Raw genomic sequence first — 22,593 nt, 5'->3', positions numbered from 1 at the left:
CCTCGCTTCGACCCAGCTTCGAACCGCCTGACCATGCCATAGGACAAAGCCTATTTCGATCTTACAGTGCTTTCGTCGGAGAACCAGCAGGACACTTACACTCCAAACTGCGTCTCCATGTATCCAGGCCACGGGACATCATCTACGTCTCTGCCTCTAGTGCCCAGCAAGTCCAGCGACCCGGACATCTTTACGGGAGGCGGAACAGGAAGTGGCAGTCCCGGCTATCACTATGGTTCTTGGACACCGACACCAGCCACGCCGGTTCCGGTCGCCTCGCACAACTACAATCCTAATTACCAGGGCTACTATAACAACCCTAGCCAGAACTACATCAGTCCGGCGCCTATGGTTCTCTATCCGCAACTCTACAGCACGGTGAACCAAAATCAGATCCATCTTCACCTTCACGGCGACCTGACCGACGAACAAGTCACCATAGCAGGTAGCAACCTCACCATCAGCAGCAACAGACTGGAGATCGGGGTCCTGGGCGAGGAGAGCGAACAACGGAACGACGTCTGGAGGCCCTATTGAGGAGATCCTGACGACAGGGATGCTGAGTTCGTAAACGTTCGAAATTGTACCCGGTGTTATAAATGTGATATCGACGAAAGATTCGTCGCTCGAAGCGGCCAGGACGTTCGAAAGAACGTCTAAATAGGAGAACTTGAGTTTTTGGGACTCTGTAGTGTTCGTGGGTTGCAGATTGTATGGTTTCCACGGTCGCGGAAGGATTCTCTGAGAGAAACGAACGCATCGACCAGATCACAGGTGGAATCAGATTGTTTTCGTGGGAGATTTTATGTCTCAAGGTCTTTTTCGAATGTTCGATGCTTCGAAGCCCAGGCGCGAGTGATCAGTGTTTTGTGGAATAATACTGACGACAGTGAGGTAACTGGCGAGAGTGTCTGAGATGTTGGAAAGGATCTCGTTGGACTGCTTGATCGCGATTGAGAGGATCGATAGGGATGGAGTAGCGAACGATTCGGTGTTGTAAACCGAGCCAGCGGGTAGACAGTCCATGTAACGTTGTAAATACACAGATATTTTCCAAGAAATAAAATCTTGCCTGAACAGGTTCCTGAATCCCCACCGTTCACCAGATTTATCAGCTTCAATAGAGCGCCCAGCCGACTATAGTCACATTCCCACTTGGGCGTGTCACTCGTTCAACGCGCTGACTGCCATAACCGAATCCATCAAGTTTCCTACGAGGTCAACGTTTTGTTTCAGACAATTTAAATTTACTTAATCTTAGCGTTTATCGTAGTGTTAACCGTTGTAACCTCGTCGAAATTCATGAGCCCTATCGAAATTTATATTCCGTAACATCTCGCGTTGGAAATTAACTTGTCCACTTCTTTCATATTAATTTCCTACAAATTAATTTTCGACCCTTACATTAAATCACCTATAATATTTATCCAAATTAAACTTTCTTGCTTACCAAGAAATGCCAACTGTAGAACTATAATATTCAACTCTGCAACCGTTATAACTTGAACAAACACTAGTGAGTCCAACAAGTCACTGAGGCAAAGAAATTGATTAGTTCGATTTTGTCCTATATCACACGTTGAAAGTACGTACTGAAGGTTTTGCGAACAAAATTTCTATTTTTTGAACAAAGAACATTTTAGAGCACCGAAAAAATTTGTCGAAGACTAATTTCAATTAGCATTATCCGAAGACAGAAGTAAAAATGGCCTCTGTGTTTGGATGTAGCTACGGTAGGACTTTGTTTGTGTGAATTCAACGGGGCACAAACAGCTCGATCGAAGGAAGAATCAAGAAAGATGAACGACCAAAAGATCCCCTTCATTAGCGAGGAAATACGATGAATAGATCCTTTCCGGTAGTTTCAAGTAGAAAAATTTTTATCCGGCTGGCAGCGTGGTAGCAAACCACAGAGGCGCGGTGGTCTGTCTGTGTCTGTCTCTGTTTCTCGGTACAGGGGGCACGGATAATCCTTTTCACGAGCGCAGCGAGCTCTATTTAATATTTAAAGCACGCTGGAAATGACGAACGGACGGATAGTTGCGGTCTACACCGGCCAGGCTCACAGTGTCCTACCTCCCTTTATTAGCAATCCACCCTGCTTTGTTGTCCCTGTTTTACTTTGGCGAACTCTTCCGGACCGTCGTTTTTGCTTCCAGAATCTCTCGTGAGGTAAAATTAAATCTTAAAAATTATGCTAAAATTTTCCCCCCTTCCCGCCATTTTTACGCCACAAAAGTTACGAATTCCTTAACCCCTAACGTTCGTGACGTATACGAAACGTCCAATATGACAGCTCGTTCGATCCAGAGTCGGGTAAACTTTATTAACTTCTATTTACATTTCGTACGTAAATTATTCGGTGTATGCAAAAGTTTATATTTTATTCGAGATATCTTTATTAACATGTTACAATCTATATAATACTTTTTAATCGAAGAATTTTTCACCATTTTCTGTCACCTTTTTCCACCGTTCTGGTAAAAAGTGAAAGTTCTTATTCTTCGAGTCGATGAAATTTCGAAATCGTGAAAAAAGAAACAAATGAAAGCCTGATTGTACTAAGTTTATTAACTATTGGTGCGATTAAACTTTACATTTCGACTCTATTAACGTTTCACGAATCACCAATGTAACGTCGGAGAATTATCGTGCAACAAGTGTATTTTATTTCGATTCGTAGCGAATTTTTAAATTTTAAATTTAACCACTCACAGTGCAAAACACAATAAACGTTGCACTCAAAAGCTGAAAAACTAATAAAATGTCAAAGGTTGTATGTACTATCAGTGTTTACTTAGTCCATATTCAATACGTAAATATACATATTCAATATTCAAAACGTGGCTAATATAATCATAAAAAAAAATTTAAATTGCTCGGTAACATTTTGGTAAAATCTGTGACACGCAATATGAGTCATATTTTTACTTTTATAATGTCATGGATAAATGATTGTTTCTTTCGTTTTATGATTTATATAACTTCACTGTCTTCCAGTTTAGCTATTTCTATCGTTGTTATCGTTATTTTCTTTTCTTCTTGTTACTATTATTGTTATTGCTACTATGGTATCGTTACTGCATTATACATATAACAAATTCTTTTGCAGAATCTTCTGTAATCTAGCTAGAATACTTAAATAAAACACTTAAATAAAAATACGCACAATACTTGTGCATCGCTAGAGATGCATAAGACGTGTAACGACATCCACAAGACATGAATTTATGCAAACAAAAAATTTGCACATTTTAAACCGTAAGTTTGAAAAATATTTGAGCGTCAACGGGTTAAAAGTTGTAGAATCGATTACATTTCTTCGATGTTTTTCGAAGTCCTTCGACTGGATTTAATTTACTTCATTCTTCTCGAGAGCTAGAAACTTGAAACGTTGTGTAGTTGTTTCAAAGAGTACGCGGAAAATGGGTTTTATTTATTTCGAAGTCCTCGAACGAGGTTAAAGAGCTGCTTCCAACGAATTTGGAGTTTAGAAAGACTGCATTGAGCAACGATTGCAACGATCAGTAGAAAGTTACTTAAATCTTGAGTTTCAAGCGAAATTACTGTCTGAATGAGGAATTAATAGATAATCCGTTGATCGTCGAGCTACGTGTATAGAACGAAGAAGCAATCTTCGTGATTAGAATCAACGTTCTAATGAGGAGGTTGAAGCAACTGCGCTGTCCATTTCCCGGTTTTAAACTTTTACCAAACTGTAATGGCCGCGTTCTTCCTTTCTGCAAATCGATAAAAAAAATAAACGACAAAGATATATTTATTCCTTGAAACTTCCGGTTTGTAGAAAGTATTGTCACAAAAATCCGGTAAAAGAAAATACGGGATTATACGACTAATTTCTGTGTCACTGTATCTACTTAGAATCTACTACATAATTCTGAAGATGGATTTCTTTAGTATCTTTCTCGGAATTAGAATCTGCCATTTCATTATTCCATGACAGTACTGAATTAAAATTCATCTTCTTCGTACAGGTAGAAGCTTCGTGGAGTTTCAAATGCCACAAATACACACTTGGAATTTTTTTATTTTAGAGATTTGAGAACTGACAAGATGAAGAACAAAGCACCAGATTCGTAATTTTCATTTTACCAGACACAATCATAGGCTAGGAATTTCCTAAATAATATAAAATACATAATTCTCCATTAACTTTCTGTATAAATTTAAATTCGTCTTTTTCGTTCCAGAAGAATGAGGAATAATGAATTGAAGAATAATTTAATAATACGTAAAATAGCACAAATGTACTTTTAGAACCTTCTAAAAAGTACATAATGCATAATTCTCCACTAACTTTCTTAGAACCAATGTTATTTATCATTCAGTGTCGTTTATGGCCTTATTAAAATAAATTGATTCATTCAAAATTGAAAAATAATTTCATAAAGTTTAAAAAAGTCACAGATACGCGTTTAGATGTTTCTCTTCCAACATTCAGAATATTTTAAACGTAATACAGTTCTCCACTAACTTTTTTAGAATCAATATTCATTATCCATTGCCTTTCAACGCAATACGTAATGAAGTTGTCATCCCCGCGTGGAAAGATTGGAAAAGTTCTGGACAAAGGATTCTATAAAACAGAGGAGCATTCGCTGTAGAAGTACCTGCTCGTGGACTTTTTGAAAATAAATACAGCCCTTCCCGCGTCGATTGTCTGCTCTTCGCGGACGGAACGCTTTCCGGTGACTTCTTACGCTTCCTCTTCGCTGATGTTTACTGCCACGGCGAATGGAACGTCACGACAGGAATAAAAGCATGGGATAGGCCTAGAGGCGGCCGTCGCTCGTAAGCTTTCCTCTTTACGAGGATGACTCGACCGCAGACGAAGAGTCTCTCCCGCCCTTTTCTGCGCCCGTTAAAATGAACTAAAACGCGTTTCGTCTCGCAAGAAATCGTCGACACCTTCGATACCACACGACATCCATCGCGGTTCGTGTCAAAGACTGGCCGAAAGTCAGCTAATGAACTTGGACCCGTTCTCCAAAATCCGGAGCCTTAAAACGTCAGGTTCGAAAAGTCGACTTTTCAATGTTTATAATTTTTAAGAACAGACGCTTTCAAAATTGTGGGACCAAATTCGAAGAACTTACGGATTTACGGGGCCATTTTGTAAGATGTCTACAATAAATCAAGAAGTAACGATCAATTTCAAACACAGTTAAAATTCTTCTGCTGGTGACGTTTGATCTATTCCTATGAATTTCAGAATTTTTTAAAAAAGAACAAATACTTACATAATATTTTTTTGAAGATTTCTAATCGCTGAGTTGTAAATATGAAAAAGAAACAGAATATAATTTTTACTTTATGTTAAACATATTTCGTAGAAGAAGTTCGATCGATAATGCTACTTTTTAACGTTTAGGAATGTGCTTAACATTTGTTAATATTAAATTCAATTTCTCTTTTTATAGCATTATTGATAACAGTAACATAATTTCAAAGTTTACAAATGTTTGCTCGTTCCAAGTGTTTTAATTTAATATTATACGTTTAAAGTGTCGGTCACCGGTGACCACCGTGACAGTCGATGTGTCAAAGAGTGGAGGGGAAAAAAGTCTGGTTCTACTGAAGCGAAATTGGATACAGCGTACGTTGTAATATAATTAAAAGTTTTACACTGCATCAAATTTCTCAAACTTCAACACCGTATATTCGATCGTACAATTTTATTAACTCGCAGTAATTGATTATTCAACGTTCGTACATTCCTTGTCCATGCAGTTTCAATTGTTCGTTAATCGCCGTCTCATTCTCACTCGGCCGTCGAGTACAACAATTTAAAATACTGCCGCAACAGTGCGTTATAAATGTACGTTTTACTCGTTCATACTGTGTACACTTAGGCGAAACGTTCAGCTTTAAAATCTTGAAATTTATCCTCCCCGACGGAAGAATACAAAGAAACGAAACAGGGTCTACGTAGGCACGTTTTATTATCAATTATTAACACCTCCGCGTTTTCATTAAACGATCTGACATTCAACAATACTTATAACACCGATGGAATTCAGGACAGAATGGAGACACTCGCGTGGCAATAGTCGATTTATACAACAGTCGGTAATTATATCTTTCTTTCTCACTAACTTACAAACGATATACAAAATATATGTATAATATATTATATCGAAGCAATAAATAAACTGAAAATCGTCGACTAGTCGCTAAAGATCAGAATATGAAAATTAACGATAAAAATATCTAGCTTCTCTCGTTGATAGTCGCTACGGACCAGCAGCAAGAGTATTATTTACAATAAAATATAACATTGTTATTTTCTGTCGCGTGCTGCAGTTCTACAGTTCTGCAGTTCTCTTTTTTTTTGGCAAAATCGGGAGGATTCCTCGAAATCCCTCCATTCGCACGAATAATATAATAACTTTTTGCTCTAAACGTTTCTCTAACTTCCAGATTCAACAGCATTCGTTAATTCTTAACTTAATAAGTACTCCCATTCTCCATTTTCCTTAATAGACTAATTCCTGGATATTCGTTTGGATTGGTTTTTAGGTAAAGGAGGGAAATACAGCTGACGATTGAAAAGAAAGTGTGCAGGACGATTCTAAAATATCTGTCGACGTTTGGATCAAACTTTAGTCTTTGATGCCCAAAAAAACTTGAAATTATTAGATTTCACAAATTAGTAAAAGGAAGATGAACTGCTTAAAAACGTAAACGATTGGCACAGAAGCAACCTTTGACGATATAAACATATCGTATTTTGTGATGTATTCAAATATGGGGTTAGGTTTGGATTAGATTCGATTTTTTAAAATATAATTTCCAGAAACGCTACCTTCTTTCATTCTGGCTTGAGAGCTCCAAAATTTAGCGATCTTCGTCCTAAGTTGCAAACAACAATTTTTTATAAATCCTCGATCAATTCTTACGCAACGAAATAATACATAAATAGTAAAATTATTTCCTGCAACGAAGGTACACTTTCTTAAGAATCGCCCTGTACGCCATTTCGGAATTAGGGTTTACTCCAAGGGTCTGTCCCTCCCTTAAAAAGGGGTAAAATCATCCAAGAATCGTTGTTGGGTTTTCGTTTGGGTAAGAATTGTACGCTGTTTCTCGAAAGTTCGAGGGATGGTACCAGCTCGCGACGTCGATCGGGATCGTCGCGACGCCTCGCGTATTCGCCCGACGCTGGAAGCAAGGCTCCGGATACATTCGACTCCGCGACTGGACCGCAAACTACAGTTAAGCGCAAAGAGCATAAAATGAGAATCGAGAGATGTGCGTGCAGAGTGGATCGTAAATAAAATCCTTGTCTCTCCGTGTCGACGCGTCTGGGCGCGCGGTGAACTAGAGACAAGCTGAAAACGGGACATCGTTTCTTTCGCTAGGATGAGCTATTGTCGGTCGTGTGCACTGCACTTCCGGCCGCTTTCGGCGAACCTGGGATCCTCGAACTCCTATCTGAAACTCGAATTCGATGTTCAACTTCGTTAGGGACGATGGCGTTCGAATAGTCCTCGATCTTCCACCTTAGGTCCATTCATTCTTTGCTCCTCTCTTAAGAACGATCTTTGGGACTCGATTATAAATACAGTTCTTAACACTTTCATGGCCACTGTTTCGCGTGTGTGGTGTTACGTTTGTCGAGGTTTTTTATTTCGTATACTCGTTATGGTACCCCAACATTTATAACTCCTTGTAATAATATTTCTAGCATCTTCGTGTACTTCACTTTGTTGCTCGTACGAAAGCAGTTGAAAGTTTGTCGATTTAGATTCAAAGAAATTAATCAGAAATTTCAACTTCCATAAATTCAGAAATAGTTTGTAACGAAAGTGTCTGAGACTGAAGAAATAGTATATATCGAAGATACTATCTTCAATATTTACGCCAATATCAACAATTGAATAAAATTGATATTCGTCTGTTTGCTTGTGGAGCTAATATTTGAATATCTATAAAATACTGAAGTTGAAAATATCGGGTCGAAAAAGAGTTAGGGAGCTTCCACCAGATTGACTGTCAACAGATAATAGTCTTCGTGCGAAACGTGCGGCCATTGAAGTGTTAACGCAGTTCTTTTGTTGTTCGTAATATATTTAGCGTACGAAAGTATACTTCGAATATTCGAGAGCGAAGATGTAGAAGATTTATAAATATTCGACGATGTTCGTGGAGTTGAATAGACGTTGCTGCTCGAGTCGAAGTGTTCGATGATTAACAGAAATGTTCACTCGGTGTCCTATTGACATTTTTGAGTTCGTTGGTAGGCACCGAAATGGTTTCAGAACGATTTGTGGAAATACATCTGTTCCCAGATGTATTGAAGTTGCCCCTAATTGCTCGTTAACCCGTATAACACGGCAATTCGGTGGAAAAGGGCCGATAAACGCTGCTTGAGGACGTGGTCCACCACGTGCCTCGTGAGAACTCGCACGCCGCTCACGAAAACCGGAAGTAACGGGGTCAGTTGGTCATCCTGTAAACAGTTTTTCGTTTTTACCTCGTGAACGCAATCATAGTCGAGTAAATTTTATTTATCTGTTCTCGCTGGAAATATTTCAAAAAGTATTTTAAAAATTGACAATTGTTTTTTAGTATTTTTTCATTTGTTTCGTTCCTAAGTTTTTATAATATTTCCGACGAGACCTTCGACTTTAATGCCTTTATCTTTAAAAGTTAAAAATTTAAATTTAAAAAATATATGAACGCCAAGGGGTTAAGATTATTAGATTGAAAGTATTAGAAAATCGTATCTATCGAGTGAATCGTAATTATTATACTAATTATTCTGGTTTCAGTATCATAGCAATCTCAGTATTATATGGGTACGAGAGACTTCCCGTTAAGTATAATATAATAAAGACGAGAAAATAATACCGGTTTTTGACCTCGGCTTAAAAATAATCTAGAAAATTATAATGAAATTTAAAAACCGGAAAAATTACCTGTAAATATTTAGTGATTTCTGTAATGATAATGCACTATAAATGAAATGAAGCTTGTTTCTCATGAATTGAACCGTTTGTTTTGAAACTAGTAAAAGTTCATTTATTCATACATTGATATTTAAGGGTTTGTATTTGAATAAATTAAAAACAAAACTTGCCAACGATCATGCCACGTTGAAAGCACCGGTTCTCGTCCGATCACCGAAGTTAAGCAACGTTGGGCGCGGTTGGTACTACTGGGAGTCGAGCTGTTAGCACGCTTCCCACAAGCTAAACCCTAATGCCCTCCACTGTTTAGGTTTTTGGCTCGATCTTGGTTCTTAGCTTGATTCGTGATCGACTTACTCAATAATAACCAAGAATCTAACAAATGGAGGGGATTACGTGGAGCCTGTTGAGTTGTTTAGTTTGTAGGTAGTGTGCCATTATTTCGTCTCCCAATAGTACTTGAATGGGTGACCATTTTGGAACACTGCGTATTGTTGGCAATTATTACCGTTTACTATTTATATTATACATCTCTATCGGTTTTGTAATTGGGCATTACTTTCCCGTTAATATCAGAAAACAAACATAAAAAGACTTCTTTATAAATATAAGTAACGCGATGCAATAAATAACATTTAATAAAAATAAATGAAAAGAATTCATAAGAAACAAGATTCTTTTCATTATAGTGTACGAATATGAGCAGGAATAACTGTAGGTAAATATACCTTTATTCTCGGATATCGGTTTTTATAAGAGTTATGAAAGTATTATACGATCGAAAAATAATCGGTACAAGTTCTTGATTTTCCACGGGAAAATTATCGAAAATATTTCCAACTCACCGGCAAAGCCAAAGTCCAATCCAACACGGTGCTAAGAGTTTCGGCCCAGGCCTTCCTGTGCGCCTCGCTGTCCTTGTAGATGTTACTCTTCCTCTGGAACGCGGTTTCCCGCGTCGGAACGTCCTGGTTGTCGACGCTCGACTCTTCTTCGCCGCCCTTGAGAAAGGGATTGGTCCTGAAGCCTCTCTTGCTGTACTCGTAATCGCGCAACAGTTCGTCGATATTGTCCAAAAACTTTGAAGATCCTTTTTCATCTTTCCTCTCGATCTTCAGGGACACGCGAGGAGGCGTCTCGAGATCGTTGGACGAGCTGGACACGGTCGATCCCCGTGTCCTCCTCAGCTCCATCACCGATCTGCATCTCAACGCTGCCGCATCGAAGCGTTCAAATTTCTCGTCGTCCGTTTCGCCGGCATCGACGAATTTAGAAAAGTCTCTACGAGCCAGTAAGCAGGCGTCGCTTTTCCTTCTCTCTGGTCTCGGTTTCCGATACCCGGAGAACTCGTCGAACGTGAAACTAGCAGTGGTCGCCTTTGCTTCGAGCGCGTTCGTCGCGAAAGAGTCCGCGGACTCGGTTCTTCTCAGCGGGCTCAGCTTGTAGTACAGGTCGTCGCGATTGTTGATCAACCGCGGCGGGGCCGGAGTCGTCGAACTGTACTTCTCGTCGATGTATCCCTCGCTGGAAGTGCCGCCGGACCGATCAGGATACACGATCTTGTCCGTGACCGAGCCCAACCTGGACACTGGCCTGGAGTCGTCGGTCTCCGGTTCGGACTCGGGACCAGAGTCAGTAGAGTACTCCACCACTAGGTCAGACAGTCGGAAGGGCCTAGCGTCTTCGTCAGACTCCGGGCCGAGTTCTTCCAGCCCACTCTCGTCGTCCAGGTTGAAATTGTAGTCCTCGATATCCTCTGGCTCCCCCTGGCCCGCCAGATCCTTCGAATCGACTATCGGTGATTGCGCCAGAATCGCTCTATCGTTGATGGGTTCCTTCCTCGTGATCTCCGGAAAGTCGTCAGGCTGTGCTACCAACAAAAATATCTTCCTCTCCGAGAAATTGTCGACTTTGGTGTGTCTTCCGTCCTCGTCCAGGATCACCTCCACGTAGCTCTCGCAAAGTTCATCGAACGTGTTGCGCAGCTGTCTCAGGTACCTGGACAGCTTCCTTAGGCTCGGTGTCTTGGAGCACTTGTCGTCGGGTCTCGAGGTCAGCATCGATTTCACCGTCTCCAGAGTCACCTCGGTGTCGTCCATTTCGCGCAGACACAGCTCGAACAGTGTGACTATCTTAACGGTCCAGGCTGCTCCGGCCTGGCGATAGAGGTTCGCCGGTTGTCGGAGGTTCACCACCTTCTGGACCAAGAATTTCAAACCAGGGCGGCAGTCGAACTTCAAGGCAGCTGCGTAAGAGAGGTCCAACGCGGAGAAGAAAATGTCCACGTGATGGCTGGTCAGGCACGAAAGACAACCTTGCACGAAGGGCTTTGGCGACGCCGATGACGATGAATGCGGAATGACGTGCGACAGACTAAAAATTTGGACGAAATTACGACGGCGTTGGCAGGGCAGGAAATTTTTATTTTTGCGAATCGTAGTGCAGAACAAAAGTATTGGTGCAGGTCTTGAAATGAAAAACAATGCTTTAATTATAAATTTCGGTCATATACGAAGTGTTTTGTTTGTGTACCAAAGTTTTTCATTAATATCAAACAAAAATGTTGGTGCTTTATAGAAGAAACTCTCTTTCCTTTCTTGTCGCGTCAAGTCTCGTTGAGCTCGAGACGTTGAGTGGGTGGGATGAATAATGGAAAGTTATCCGTGCAAATTTTAGCAAAAGTAAACCGTGCAGTAGTGTATTTGCAAAGATCAGCGTGTAATTTTGTTGGAGAAAAGTACGTACCTGGGGAAAGACGAATCAGCGCCCTGCAAGAGCACACTGGCGATGCAATGGAGGAGCATCTGATGAACCAAAAGACCGACCACCAGTGCTCTAAGCTGAACTCTGACAATATAGAGGTCGGGGTTGAGAGTGGAGGCCACCGAAGGTGGATATAAGAGGAACACGTACGATCTGTCGTCGGACGTTCTTGATGTGTCTTCGGTGCGTTGTTCCTCAAGGAGGAACACCTGAAGAGACGAGCATAAGAACGTCAACTCTTCGGCGATCGAGGGCGACATTGCATCGCATGATTCTTCGTAGATCCTCGAAGGACACTTGGTATTCGCGCATTAGACGGTTTAGGTAGTTTTAGGGATCTTCGAGGAACTACGGAAGCTATCGTGCGTGACGTTTGGAGCCTGTTGCAATGATATCGTGATGTCGTGACTAAGGATGACGGTCCGTTCGTGATTAATCGTAAAACGTAATCGACGGTGGTTCTAGCTCGACCTAACGTGATTTCGTTAATTCGATCGGTCGGTTAAATACGTGTGCATTCTACGAAAGCTGCAGCTTCTAGAATAGGTGTCGTATATCTCATCACGTACATATTATGTGACAGTGAAATTCTAGCCATGGACTCAAGCCATGGATTTTAATGGTGATACGCAAGACCGTGCCAAGTTAAGTTTAAATGATATCTCGGCCAACGACGGGGTCCTTCTATGCTCCGATCAATTTTTCCAGACGCGTTAACACGTTCACTGCCACGCCAGTCGACGTTTGTTCGAATTAGAGCGAGAAACAGAAATTTATTCTGCCATTGTAATAAATATAGCAACACGTTGCGAGTTCAAAGGGTCAGCCATCGGTGACCACCGTGACAGTGAACGTGTTAATTATTCGAATGATTTTGTTTGCCAATAGGTCTACGGTACTTTGTAGATTAAATGCATGGAAGAATTTGAAGGATTCCATGGACGAGGATGAATTCTGTGACAAAGGACCTCGTCGAGGAGGTTCTGCAGCCTGACCTGTGCCTTCTACCAGCGAGTGCAAACATCTAAACGAGGTGATCGGTTTACCAATCGTTTCGTCTCAGCGTCGACAGGCTTACTTCGATTCCTCCCCGTCCTTCTCATTCGCTCCCGTCGCGAAGGCCGTTCAAAAGGAATGAGGGTGCAATACAAGAACCAATCAGCAGATAATAAAAGCATCTGTATTTGACACAGTGTGCATCGAGCGGTACAAAAATACACATTTAACGTGACACGAGAGTCTCGACAATGTGCACTCTCGTACAAAAGTTTTATCGTTTCGTTAATATCTTTTTTCCCTTCGAACACTCTGACAGTCATCTAATTGTAACGCTGCGCAGCGGCATAGAATTCGAGTAATCGTCTCGAACGCAACGGATATTTACACGTACAGTGGTGTCCGGATATATGACAACGAATTTGTCCGCTTATGTGACCACGATCTATTCGTTTCTGGCGATGGTGGGTCGAGCCAAGCCTCAACATTATTTGCACTGCTGGCTAAAATTGTATATAATTTTTGGCTCGTTTATTGCCATGGATAAAATATAAAAAATAGTTTTGTAATATTCGTATAGGCAATTAATTATTTTTAAAAAAGTTCTATTTGCGTGGTGGACAAGAGTGTATGTTCAATTGCAAAAAGCTACTAATTAGAATGAAAATTGTTTTTTGTAACACTTCGTCCAAGCAGTCAATTCTAGTCCCTATTATGTCTCTAAAATTAAATTAAAATATTGGCTATAGTTTTTCTAAAACACAAATTAAAGGTGGAAATTTTGTAATACAAAAAAAAGAGTCACGTTTCTCGGCTTCTATATTCGATAGCTTTTTACCAGATCTACAATTTTAGCAGGCTGTTACTGAAAAATAGACGCAAACGACATTAAGCAGTCTTAAATTTATGCAAATGTAATATTTTCAGCTCCATTATTTCAGTAAATTTATGATTTCATAATTTACGGTGAATTAGCGAAGACATAACAATGTATATGATTTCATTAATTTTGCGTAACAAAAAAAAATTAAAAAGTAAGAAGCAATAGTTCTAATCATAACAATAAACGAATCAACAATGTACTGTGTCATTTTTCAACGACGACAAACCAGCCACAAATGAATAAATGCCAGAGTATCGGTATTATAAATCTAGTGTAATTATAAAACTCTTTCATTATCGAATTTTGATTAATAAAAGATTGAGTAACATGCCAAGAGAAACTTTTCTGATTAAAATGAAAATCATGTTTGAAGATATTTGAAACGCTAAAAACATACAAAATCACCTATGTCCAAACGATGGAAACTTTTGCATACCTCTAATAAATAAGTATGTAAATAGTATCGAAATCACGTCGCGTTTGGTTTCGTTTTAATCAGAAAAGTGTAACGAACCTGTTTAACAAATTTCTACGAGAAAAGAATGAAAATTAAAAAAGTTTTGCCGTTGTATTAGTGCCATTTCTTACGGATATTCGATGTCGTACGATATTTCACTACCCGGTGACCGAGTATCGTGCAATTTTAGGAAATCCACCTCTCCGGATATACGATCATATAACGTCTCATCGTTGGTCATATATCTGGACACCACTGTACTTATTTCGGGGGAAAAAACTTGGATTCTACGCCACTGTATGCCATCAGCCATATAGATGCAAGCTCGAACACACGCAAAGCGCACAATTCATTTAGGCACGGCGTAGCAAAAGGAAAAATAATTATATAGAGAATCTGAGAAATCGTCTACGATCACAATTTGCGAGAGCGAGGATTCCTTTCCAGAGAAACGGTCTCCGAAGGCAGAAAGCGGTTGCAGTCGATTTTTCGTCGCGATGAACGTGGATCGATAGCAGGCCTGTCGACGACGATCGCGTCGCGAGAGTCTTTCATCCCTCGGTAGAGAATTTCGTATAATTTTCCAAATTCCGTTGTCGGTACAAGAAGAATCGATGCGGTACATTCGTTCGTCTGTTTGCTTTGCCCTATCGTTTTCATTAATTCTTTTGTTGGTATTGTTTTTTTTTTTTTTTTTTCTTAAAATCCATGACGTGAGTTACCGTGGGCGGCTAGAGCCAATGGGGGCCCGTGTTCGACGAAGTGTTAGTGTAATCGGGGGGTGTCGTGTGCTGCCTACAACCGACGGAGTAGGAGGTAGTGTGCTGGTCGAGCAGTGTCGTCTCAATGGTCATCGAATCCTGGAAAGGTGTCGTCGGCAGTGACGCCGCATTCTGCCTCTTGATGGCAGACAATACCTCGCGCAGCTGGCTCACCTGAGAGCAAGTCAGGTCAGGAGGGCACCACGTGTGTCTCTCTCGCAAGCAATTACCAATTTATAGGGCTTTCCAACAAGAGCGATAGAATTCTCAATCGTCGTGGCCACCATATTTCTTATTGTTCGAGTCACATGACAATTCTATACGGTAGTGCTTTCAAAGTTAAGATTTATTATCAAAATTTTTATTCGATTCGAACAACGTTATTACGGTCGACGGAATCGACCGACAGAACTCACAATTAGTCGTTTAGTGGAAAAATTCGAAGTCACTGATTCGGTTGTTGATCAACGTAGTGCAAAAAATGACGAGAATATTGCTATCGTAAGGGGAAATATTACTGAGAATACAAATTTATCGGTTTTAGGACGTTGTCAAGAATTAGTCTCAGACTTCTGCGTGGCGAATTCTTTAGAAAGATTTAGATCTTCGTCCTTACAAGATCCAATTAACTCAAGAATCAAAGCCTGCTGATCTTCGTATGCAACTTCAATTTGTTGATTGGGCTTTGATTCTGATTTTTCCAAAAACACGAAGCTCGCTTTTGAATCGATAGCTTTGTTACTAAGTAAAATTGTCGAATTTTGTTGAAACTATTGCTTTGATAAGATTATTTCGAGAAATTCAGCTGTCAATTGGCCATCAAGATCTCGCGACAAGACGTTATTAGATTTTTCCTTGTGGTGCCACGATTATTCAAACAAACTATAAATATTGATGATCTCAAAGCAAACATAATTCGTGTTATTGGCGAGATAGAGTTCCATTTATGTGCCAGAGTAATTGAAAATTGGGTTTACTCGCTCCACTAAACGCAATCGTGGTGGCCGTTTAAATTGCATTTCATGTACATCAAAATGAAGCAACGAGCACCAGATTATCTTTCGTAGATTTTATTTCAATTCAAAGTTCTATAGCTGTTATTGGAAAACCCTATAGTTATTTCTCTACAGGGTCAGTCGATAATAATTATTATCTAAAACGTTTTGTGATCTATTAGTTTTATTAAAAAACGTTTCAAAGGATTTTGCAGTATTTGAAGAATCTCACGAAATAGATGGAATTCGTTTTTTAGCACTGTCTACCATATCAAACTGAAATTTTCTACGAGTTCAATATTTAGTTTCTAAACAATTGTAAAATATTTTTGTAACTTCATCGAAATTCGTGGATTCTATGCAGATTCATTATCATCAGTGAAAAATTCTGTTATCCATATATGGTTGATGTAATGATCAACGTGTTAATGAGATATTAAAATAATCTTAAATTTTTTAAAGGTCAGTACTGCGTAGTAGTCAATACAAATACGAATCCAACGATTTACAATAAGATGAACTTGAACCTCAAAATTAAACAAAGTAGTAGAAGTATTTCTTCTAGCATTTTCCGTAAAACAATCACATTCTTATAGAACATTAAATTTATCTTCTTATTGGCTACAATGTAGCATTGTCTTTCAAAAAACTCTGGTCACCTTACTGTCTCATTAAAAAGCAAATATAAAGGAAAGGATTCAACTCATCTTACGAGTGTCTCCAAATACAACAAAATCTATCGAAATGTTTTTTTATTAAAACTAATAGATACCAAAACATTTTAGACAATAGTTCGTATTGACTCACCCTATATGCGCACAACGCTCTCTCACACATTCACATTGACACCTGAGCAAAGTTACTTGAACGTTACAAATTTAAAAAAAAAAAACAAAAATACGTGAACTCGCTTGCGTACGATCGATCGACCTCGCCGAAACGACGGAATTTTGACAAAGAGCATCGAACGGATCGCTAAAGTTACAATCGAGAACAAATGGTCGAATGGTCAATTGATTTTGTACAAAAGCGACAAAGGACAATGTTCAGTCTTCTAGGGAACTTCGAACCTCAGAATGTGCGATTCGAGGAACGTCTTCGAAAAATGAAATCGAAGTTCGTAACTTCGATGCTTGCTGGCAACAGGGATCGCGAAAAGCTTCTGGACGAAGTATTATAAGGATACTTCGACGCGCGTTCGAGTGGAAAAGCAATAGCCTTAAGGATACAAGCCGCCGACATGTTTTACAATTGCTATACTCTGAGCCCTTAACTCTTTGCCAACCGCACACTTTTCGTAAACTGCATGCAATAACGTGGCTAACTTAAACTTGTACAAGACGCTTAACTGTGCTAAGTAAGACCAGTATCTCTTTAAAGAAAGGAGATATTAAAGGTGCCAAAGAAGGAAAAGATATATTTGCAAAGAGAACATTTACATCGTAATTTTAAAGCAGCAAGAAGAAGTTACTTTAGGATACCGAAAAGTTATTTTCTTCATTATAGATATGTTCATCGTATATTTACACAATTATCGTAGATGGGTATGTTTCAAATATCATTTCACACTATATGTATATCCAAAATTTGTGTTGCTATCTATTATACGTATATGCAAGGCTGTTCTTGATGGGGGGCGCAAAAGGTGCACTTGGGTGATCAAATACAGGGGCAATCGAAATCGTTTATTACATGTAAAATTTTAACTAATAGGAATAAGAATTGAAAATTTTTGGTGATTATTAACCTTTTAGATAAATAAGGTACCCTGATTATTAACATAAGAGTTAACATGCTGATGTCCAAAAATAGTACAGTATCGTCTACAGTCCCCTGATTCTCAACATCCTTTATCAGCAGATATCAAAATTACGAACTTCGGGATCTATTTTCAAAGGTGGTTCCACCTGGTTACCAGGCTAAATATGATACCAAATTTAATTCCTCTCGAGTTGTTCGCGTGTACTTACGTACGATTAGAAATCACCTGCACACTCTCGAGTTCCAAATACCCTACAACCCTGAACACCATGTTTTCGATGCAAGATAGGGAACATCGATTACAAGGATCAGTCTTTAGTTTGTGCTGTCCACTGATCACCGAATAGTCAGGATAGTCGAATGGATACACTCAGCCGAGAGCTCGTGGCGAATGTGAAGGCACAAAGAAGCACAACGAACGTCAAACAGCCAGAAGTGAAATATTTCCTTCCAGATAGTGATGTTCAAACATAGAAGCAACATTGGGGCAACCTACCTGGGCGGCGAGCTGTCGTAGCCGTTCCGACTCCTCGAGTGTTGCATCCCGTCGCGCGGCAACCTTGACCTGAGCAACGTCACCGTAAAAGGATTCTGATCTCGGTGAGAAAGCCATGGTCAGCTGGTGCAATTCTTGCAGAGAATTTGAACAAGCGCGGTAACAGGCGACGCCGCAGACCTCCCATTGTTCTGGGGTGAGAAGCGGACCGCTGCTCACGAGAACGTGCCTGTGCAAAACGAGATTTCGCCTCTTCAAATGTCAGTCTTCAAACTCTTATTACTGTTATAGCCCTTAAGAACCACCGACGATCGATACATGCAAAGTACTAAAGACTGTTATTATTGGGCCGGGTAGGGGAAGTTGGGGCAAGATGGGTAAACATGGTTTATAAGAAACTGTAAACACTACGTTATGCGCATGATTGTGTCAGAGAGGGTGTTGGAAATTGTTTATTAGAGTTTTTCGTATTTTCAATCTCAACTTTGAAGACAAATGTTATTCTCGAATGGCGAATACAAATTTTAGATTCACTCGTAAACTACTGTTTACGTTCCAGGATGTACTTCCAAAAAGCCCCAGTGGTCGATTGACGCAAAATTTAGGGAAGAGGGAGGGGGAGAGATACGGATCTAAAATACAAAATTTTAGCTTCAGGAATTTAATAGTTTTCGAGATATTAGGTTAGGTTCGGTTACTTTTCATTTCGACACTATACGCGTTTAAGTTGAACTAGAATAATATATTGCAAACTAACATTTTGTGGCTAACAAAATTTAAATTTGGCATAAAACCAATTTCCTATAGGACACTTTATAGAATAATTTTATCCAGGGATTGGGAACTGAGGTTTTATTATTCAACATTGCCGTGAGTACAGTGTATCGGGTGGTGTAACTTAATCATTTTTGGTCACCGAAATTAAAATGTAATGCAGCTTGAACAAAAGACGGGTAAATTTCAAACGGGTCATTATAGCGAGGCTCGATACCGTTATGCGTCATTCGACAGTTGAGTACAGTACTATTACAAAAAACGACGTACTCTATGGCAAGTTTTTTTCATTAATTCTTCATCCACCCCTGCTGCTTCAAATCTCGCAACGATCGGTCCCTAGGACCTTTCTGAACTTTATCCACGTTTCATTTATAAAGTCTCTAAATTAAAATCCATCAATGATCTTTTAAAAGGGTATCAAGGTACGTAACTTGAATTATTTATATTTCAAAAACTGTTGAGCATCTACGCCTAATATTTTACATACATAAAGCACATTAAAATCGAGGTCGGACGATTGGTGTTCTTTCCCCCAAAGTTCAGACCCCTAGGAGGGTTCGTTTTCTCTCTAAGCAAGCGCGAGAGGAACGAATCCAAGTCCGGGTCGCCGAGAGAAGCGGATTGCTACCAAGAGTGGGTGACTCTAGAATTTCAGATCAGGATCCCGTTCGTCATTCACTGCCAGGCTAGCTATCTGCCCGCGAACCTGTCCCGTTTTTAAACTTCGCGCACGCCTGTACATCGATACCTCGCGACCGACCCCGGTCAGGATTGAATTACACAGCTCGACGTACGCCGTGCATTAATACGGAGAAAACGCGCGAGTGGATACAGCCGTGCCAGAGATAGAGAAAGACGAATGCCCGAGACGGGGGCTGTAACGTGTGTGTGCCACACTCACGTGTCCTTGTGTGAGTGTGTTGTTGGCACGACGCTCCGGGGGTGTCGAGTGTCGGTGGCTACCTTATCCCACCGGACAGCCTGTCAAGCTTCGTTATCATCTTACACGCACGCTACGCCCGTAACGACGATATATCTAACCTCCGTCGATGTACATTCCATCGAACCTCCGCGTTATGATTCACCCTTTCTCTCTTCTGATCGTTCTACTCTATCTCGACACGCTAGCGCCGTCCCTTTCCGATTGACACACAGTGCCCCGGTAGGTGCTGGCCTGGGACGAAACTTTCTTTTTGCGTTTATTCGCTACCAAATGCTATACAGGGCGGGTGGAGAATCGTAATTCTAAAGGAGCCATTCTATGTAAAATAATAAAAAAACAATGTGGTATACAATCTCTTCATCCGTGGCTTCTTTTTCGAGAAAATCGAATTTGAAGTTTACTCAGGAACGCAATACGATTTATTTATCGTGTATTCTGTTAAAGATTGTTCCTGTTCGTGCCAGTATTTACAAACAATGATAGAGTACTGTAGAAAATACCCAGATAGTTCGATGTCTGATAGAAGTCATATAAGTCGTAAAAGAATAAAGAAAAAATGTGGTATACAATCTCTTCATCCGTGGCTTCTTTTTCGAGAAAATCGAATTTGAAGTTTACTCAGAAACGCAATACGATTTATTTATCGTGTATTTCGTTAAAGATTGTCCCCGTTCGTGCCAGTATTTACAAACAATGATAGGGTACTGTAGAAAATACCCAGATAGTTCGATGTCTGACAGAAGTCATAGTTAAAAGTCCATTTCATTTCGTTTGTTGCAAATTATCAAGTTGTGGGAAGGTAGTCTAATCGAAAGTAATTTGACAGCTTGTGGAGGTAAAACTAATGAAAGAAATATGTACAATGACATGACCTTGAAATGACCTTAACTCACAAAATTGAAATTAAACATGAAATTTAGTTTCATCGAGACTAGAGGTTTCATTGGATTACTTTTCGCTTCATTAAGTCTTCTTATCTTTTAAATGTATAGAAAGAGGAATCGACCCGCTAAATAAAGAATTATTATTATTATTTTATTCTCCTTTTATCGTACGCCAGTATTAGGAATATAGTTCAATTGTCGTTAGATTTGGGAACATGAATTCGAGCCAGTGATCTTAATTCAAGACTAAGTCATTAAAGTTGATTCCCAGGGGTCTTTCATACAATTAAGAGGAGCTTTTAATTGGTAGCTGACTAGATCAGAGTGTGTTGAATCAACGTACACCCCACGAGCTTATTTACAAAAATTAATCTCTCTTTAGAACTAGTTCTTAGAACTTAGGTTTTAGAGCCGAGGGCTGGATGTTTAAAGCATCGAAAATAAGGGACCTTGCAAATTCTATTCCAAGTCTTCAAAATGTGGAAAATTAGTCATTCCCGAGAGTTCGTTCAGTTCAAATATATCTTACTCTTTTGATAAAGATATTTTCGAAAGGCATAAGAGTGTGATATACTTCTGTTCCCCATAATCCAATACATAATTCCATGGCCGATTCACGAAGATAAAAGCTTACCTGATACAGGCGCAACCCAAACGAGCTATGCTCTCTGTGGGCTGAACGACGCATTCCGCCATCACCAGTAAAAGTTGTTTCAACATCAGCGTCGTGGCTGACAAATAGGCATCGTTTCGAACAACATCGGGACCTAGAAGTCACGAAATGAGGCCCAGTTACTTGCACCTATAAATCCCTATTCTACTTTATCCTAAAGGCCCGACAATTCACGGACAAGCGACATGCAAATAACGAACATAACAGAAGTCTGGAGACGCATACAAATAGTGACATTTGTTCATAGAAAATAATTTTCGGCAATTCTTAGCTAGTCTGTTGGTGAACAATATCGAACGGAACTAGTTTCCAGTCGTTGCTTGTATGTCGCTTGTTCGCAGACAATTGTCTGCCAGTCTGGACGGGTCTTAAAGAATGCAAGTATGATTCAATCACCTTGCAAATGAGTCAAGTAATCGACAACCAAATCCGTCGTGAGGCCGCAACACTGCTTGAAGTTCGGTGCAAAGTTGTCCCAGCCCCTAAAGATCTTGGACGTCTTCCTCAGCCAATTCTGAACCATCGGAAGTAGCAAATGATTGACGCAGTAAAGACCGAACGTTGGTCCAGGGACGTTCAACGTGTCTCGTAGAAGGTGGAACAAAGTTTCCAGGGTATGAGGCTGATAACGTTTCGGGCATATCATCGTGGCGCTAGCCAGACCGTCGATTAGGATGTACCACACCCTCAGGATGCCACTGGGCTTGTCCATGCTTTGCAAAGTGGTGACCGTGTGAACGTTGTCCATCAAGACGTCGTGCGGCCGTTCGGGCATAGTTTCTTGAAACGATTCGGCGTGCTTGTCGAATCTGATCAGCTCAGAGTTCGGTATGCTGGGGTCGACGTATTGGGGTATGGTCGAGACCTGGATCCTCTGGGCAGAATGGAAGATGGGGCAGGCTGGCATCCCGTACATGGAGGCCAGAATGTCGTTGCAGCTCAGAAGGTACTTGAGGCTCTCGACGCACAGTCTCATGCGCCTCGATTCTGCTATATCGATCTGGTTCTGCTCGTCCTGGTGACCCTCCGCGTCGCCGATGCCACGCACGTGCCTCAGCAGGCACAGGATGCAATCTAACGCCGCATTGGCGAAGACCAACGTATTGTCCGTTGATAGGAAGACCCTGAAAACCTCCAGCAGTGGCGCCGATTCGACGGAATCTGAATTACCGACGGAGGCTACGCGCAGAGCCCCGAACAGAGGTCGCCATCCAGAACGAATCTCTGTTCGGTTGGTCTCGACGAACTCGCAGATACAGCTGACGATCTGG

The 22,593-nt window shown here is 40.5% G+C and overlaps 2 protein-coding genes across 3 annotated transcripts in view; one reads left to right on the top strand and one right to left on the bottom strand.

The window, feature by feature from the left end:
* LOC143351476 (uncharacterized) overlaps positions 1–1,234 on the top strand; it is a 57,680-nt gene extending 56,446 nt beyond the window's left edge. Inside the window, exon 7 of one of the 2 annotated variants that reach the window (XM_076782997.1) lies at positions 68–1,234. In XM_076782997.1, the coding sequence (XP_076639112.1) occupies positions 68–537 (470 nt within the window). In that variant the 3' untranslated portion in view covers positions 538–1,234. The remainder of the gene's footprint in view (positions 1–67) is intronic. The other variant, XM_076782998.1, reaches the window with a different exon arrangement.
* Positions 1,235–5,681: 4,447 nt separating this feature from the next.
* The window catches only part of LOC143347956 (brefeldin A-inhibited guanine nucleotide-exchange protein 3), a 28,683-nt gene continuing 11,771 nt past the window's right edge, over positions 5,682–22,593 (bottom strand). The window contains exons 17-22 of the mRNA XM_076777644.1: positions 21,719–22,589; positions 21,284–21,416; positions 18,046–18,274; positions 11,679–11,905; positions 9,779–11,306; positions 5,682–8,473 (exon numbers count right to left, since the gene is read on the bottom strand). Of these exons, the coding sequence (XP_076633759.1) occupies positions 8,330–8,473; positions 9,779–11,306; positions 11,679–11,905; positions 18,046–18,274; positions 21,284–21,416; positions 21,719–22,589 (3,132 nt within the window). The 3' untranslated portion in view covers positions 5,682–8,329. The remainder of the gene's footprint in view (positions 8,474–9,778; positions 11,307–11,678; positions 11,906–18,045; positions 18,275–21,283; positions 21,417–21,718; positions 22,590–22,593) is intronic.

This window comes from Colletes latitarsis, chromosome 2, assembly GCF_051014445.1.
Source record: "Colletes latitarsis isolate SP2378_abdomen chromosome 2, iyColLati1, whole genome shotgun sequence".
NCBI lineage: Eukaryota > Metazoa > Arthropoda > Insecta > Hymenoptera > Colletidae > Colletes > Colletes latitarsis.
This window is presented reverse-complemented; position numbering and strand designations above follow the sequence as displayed.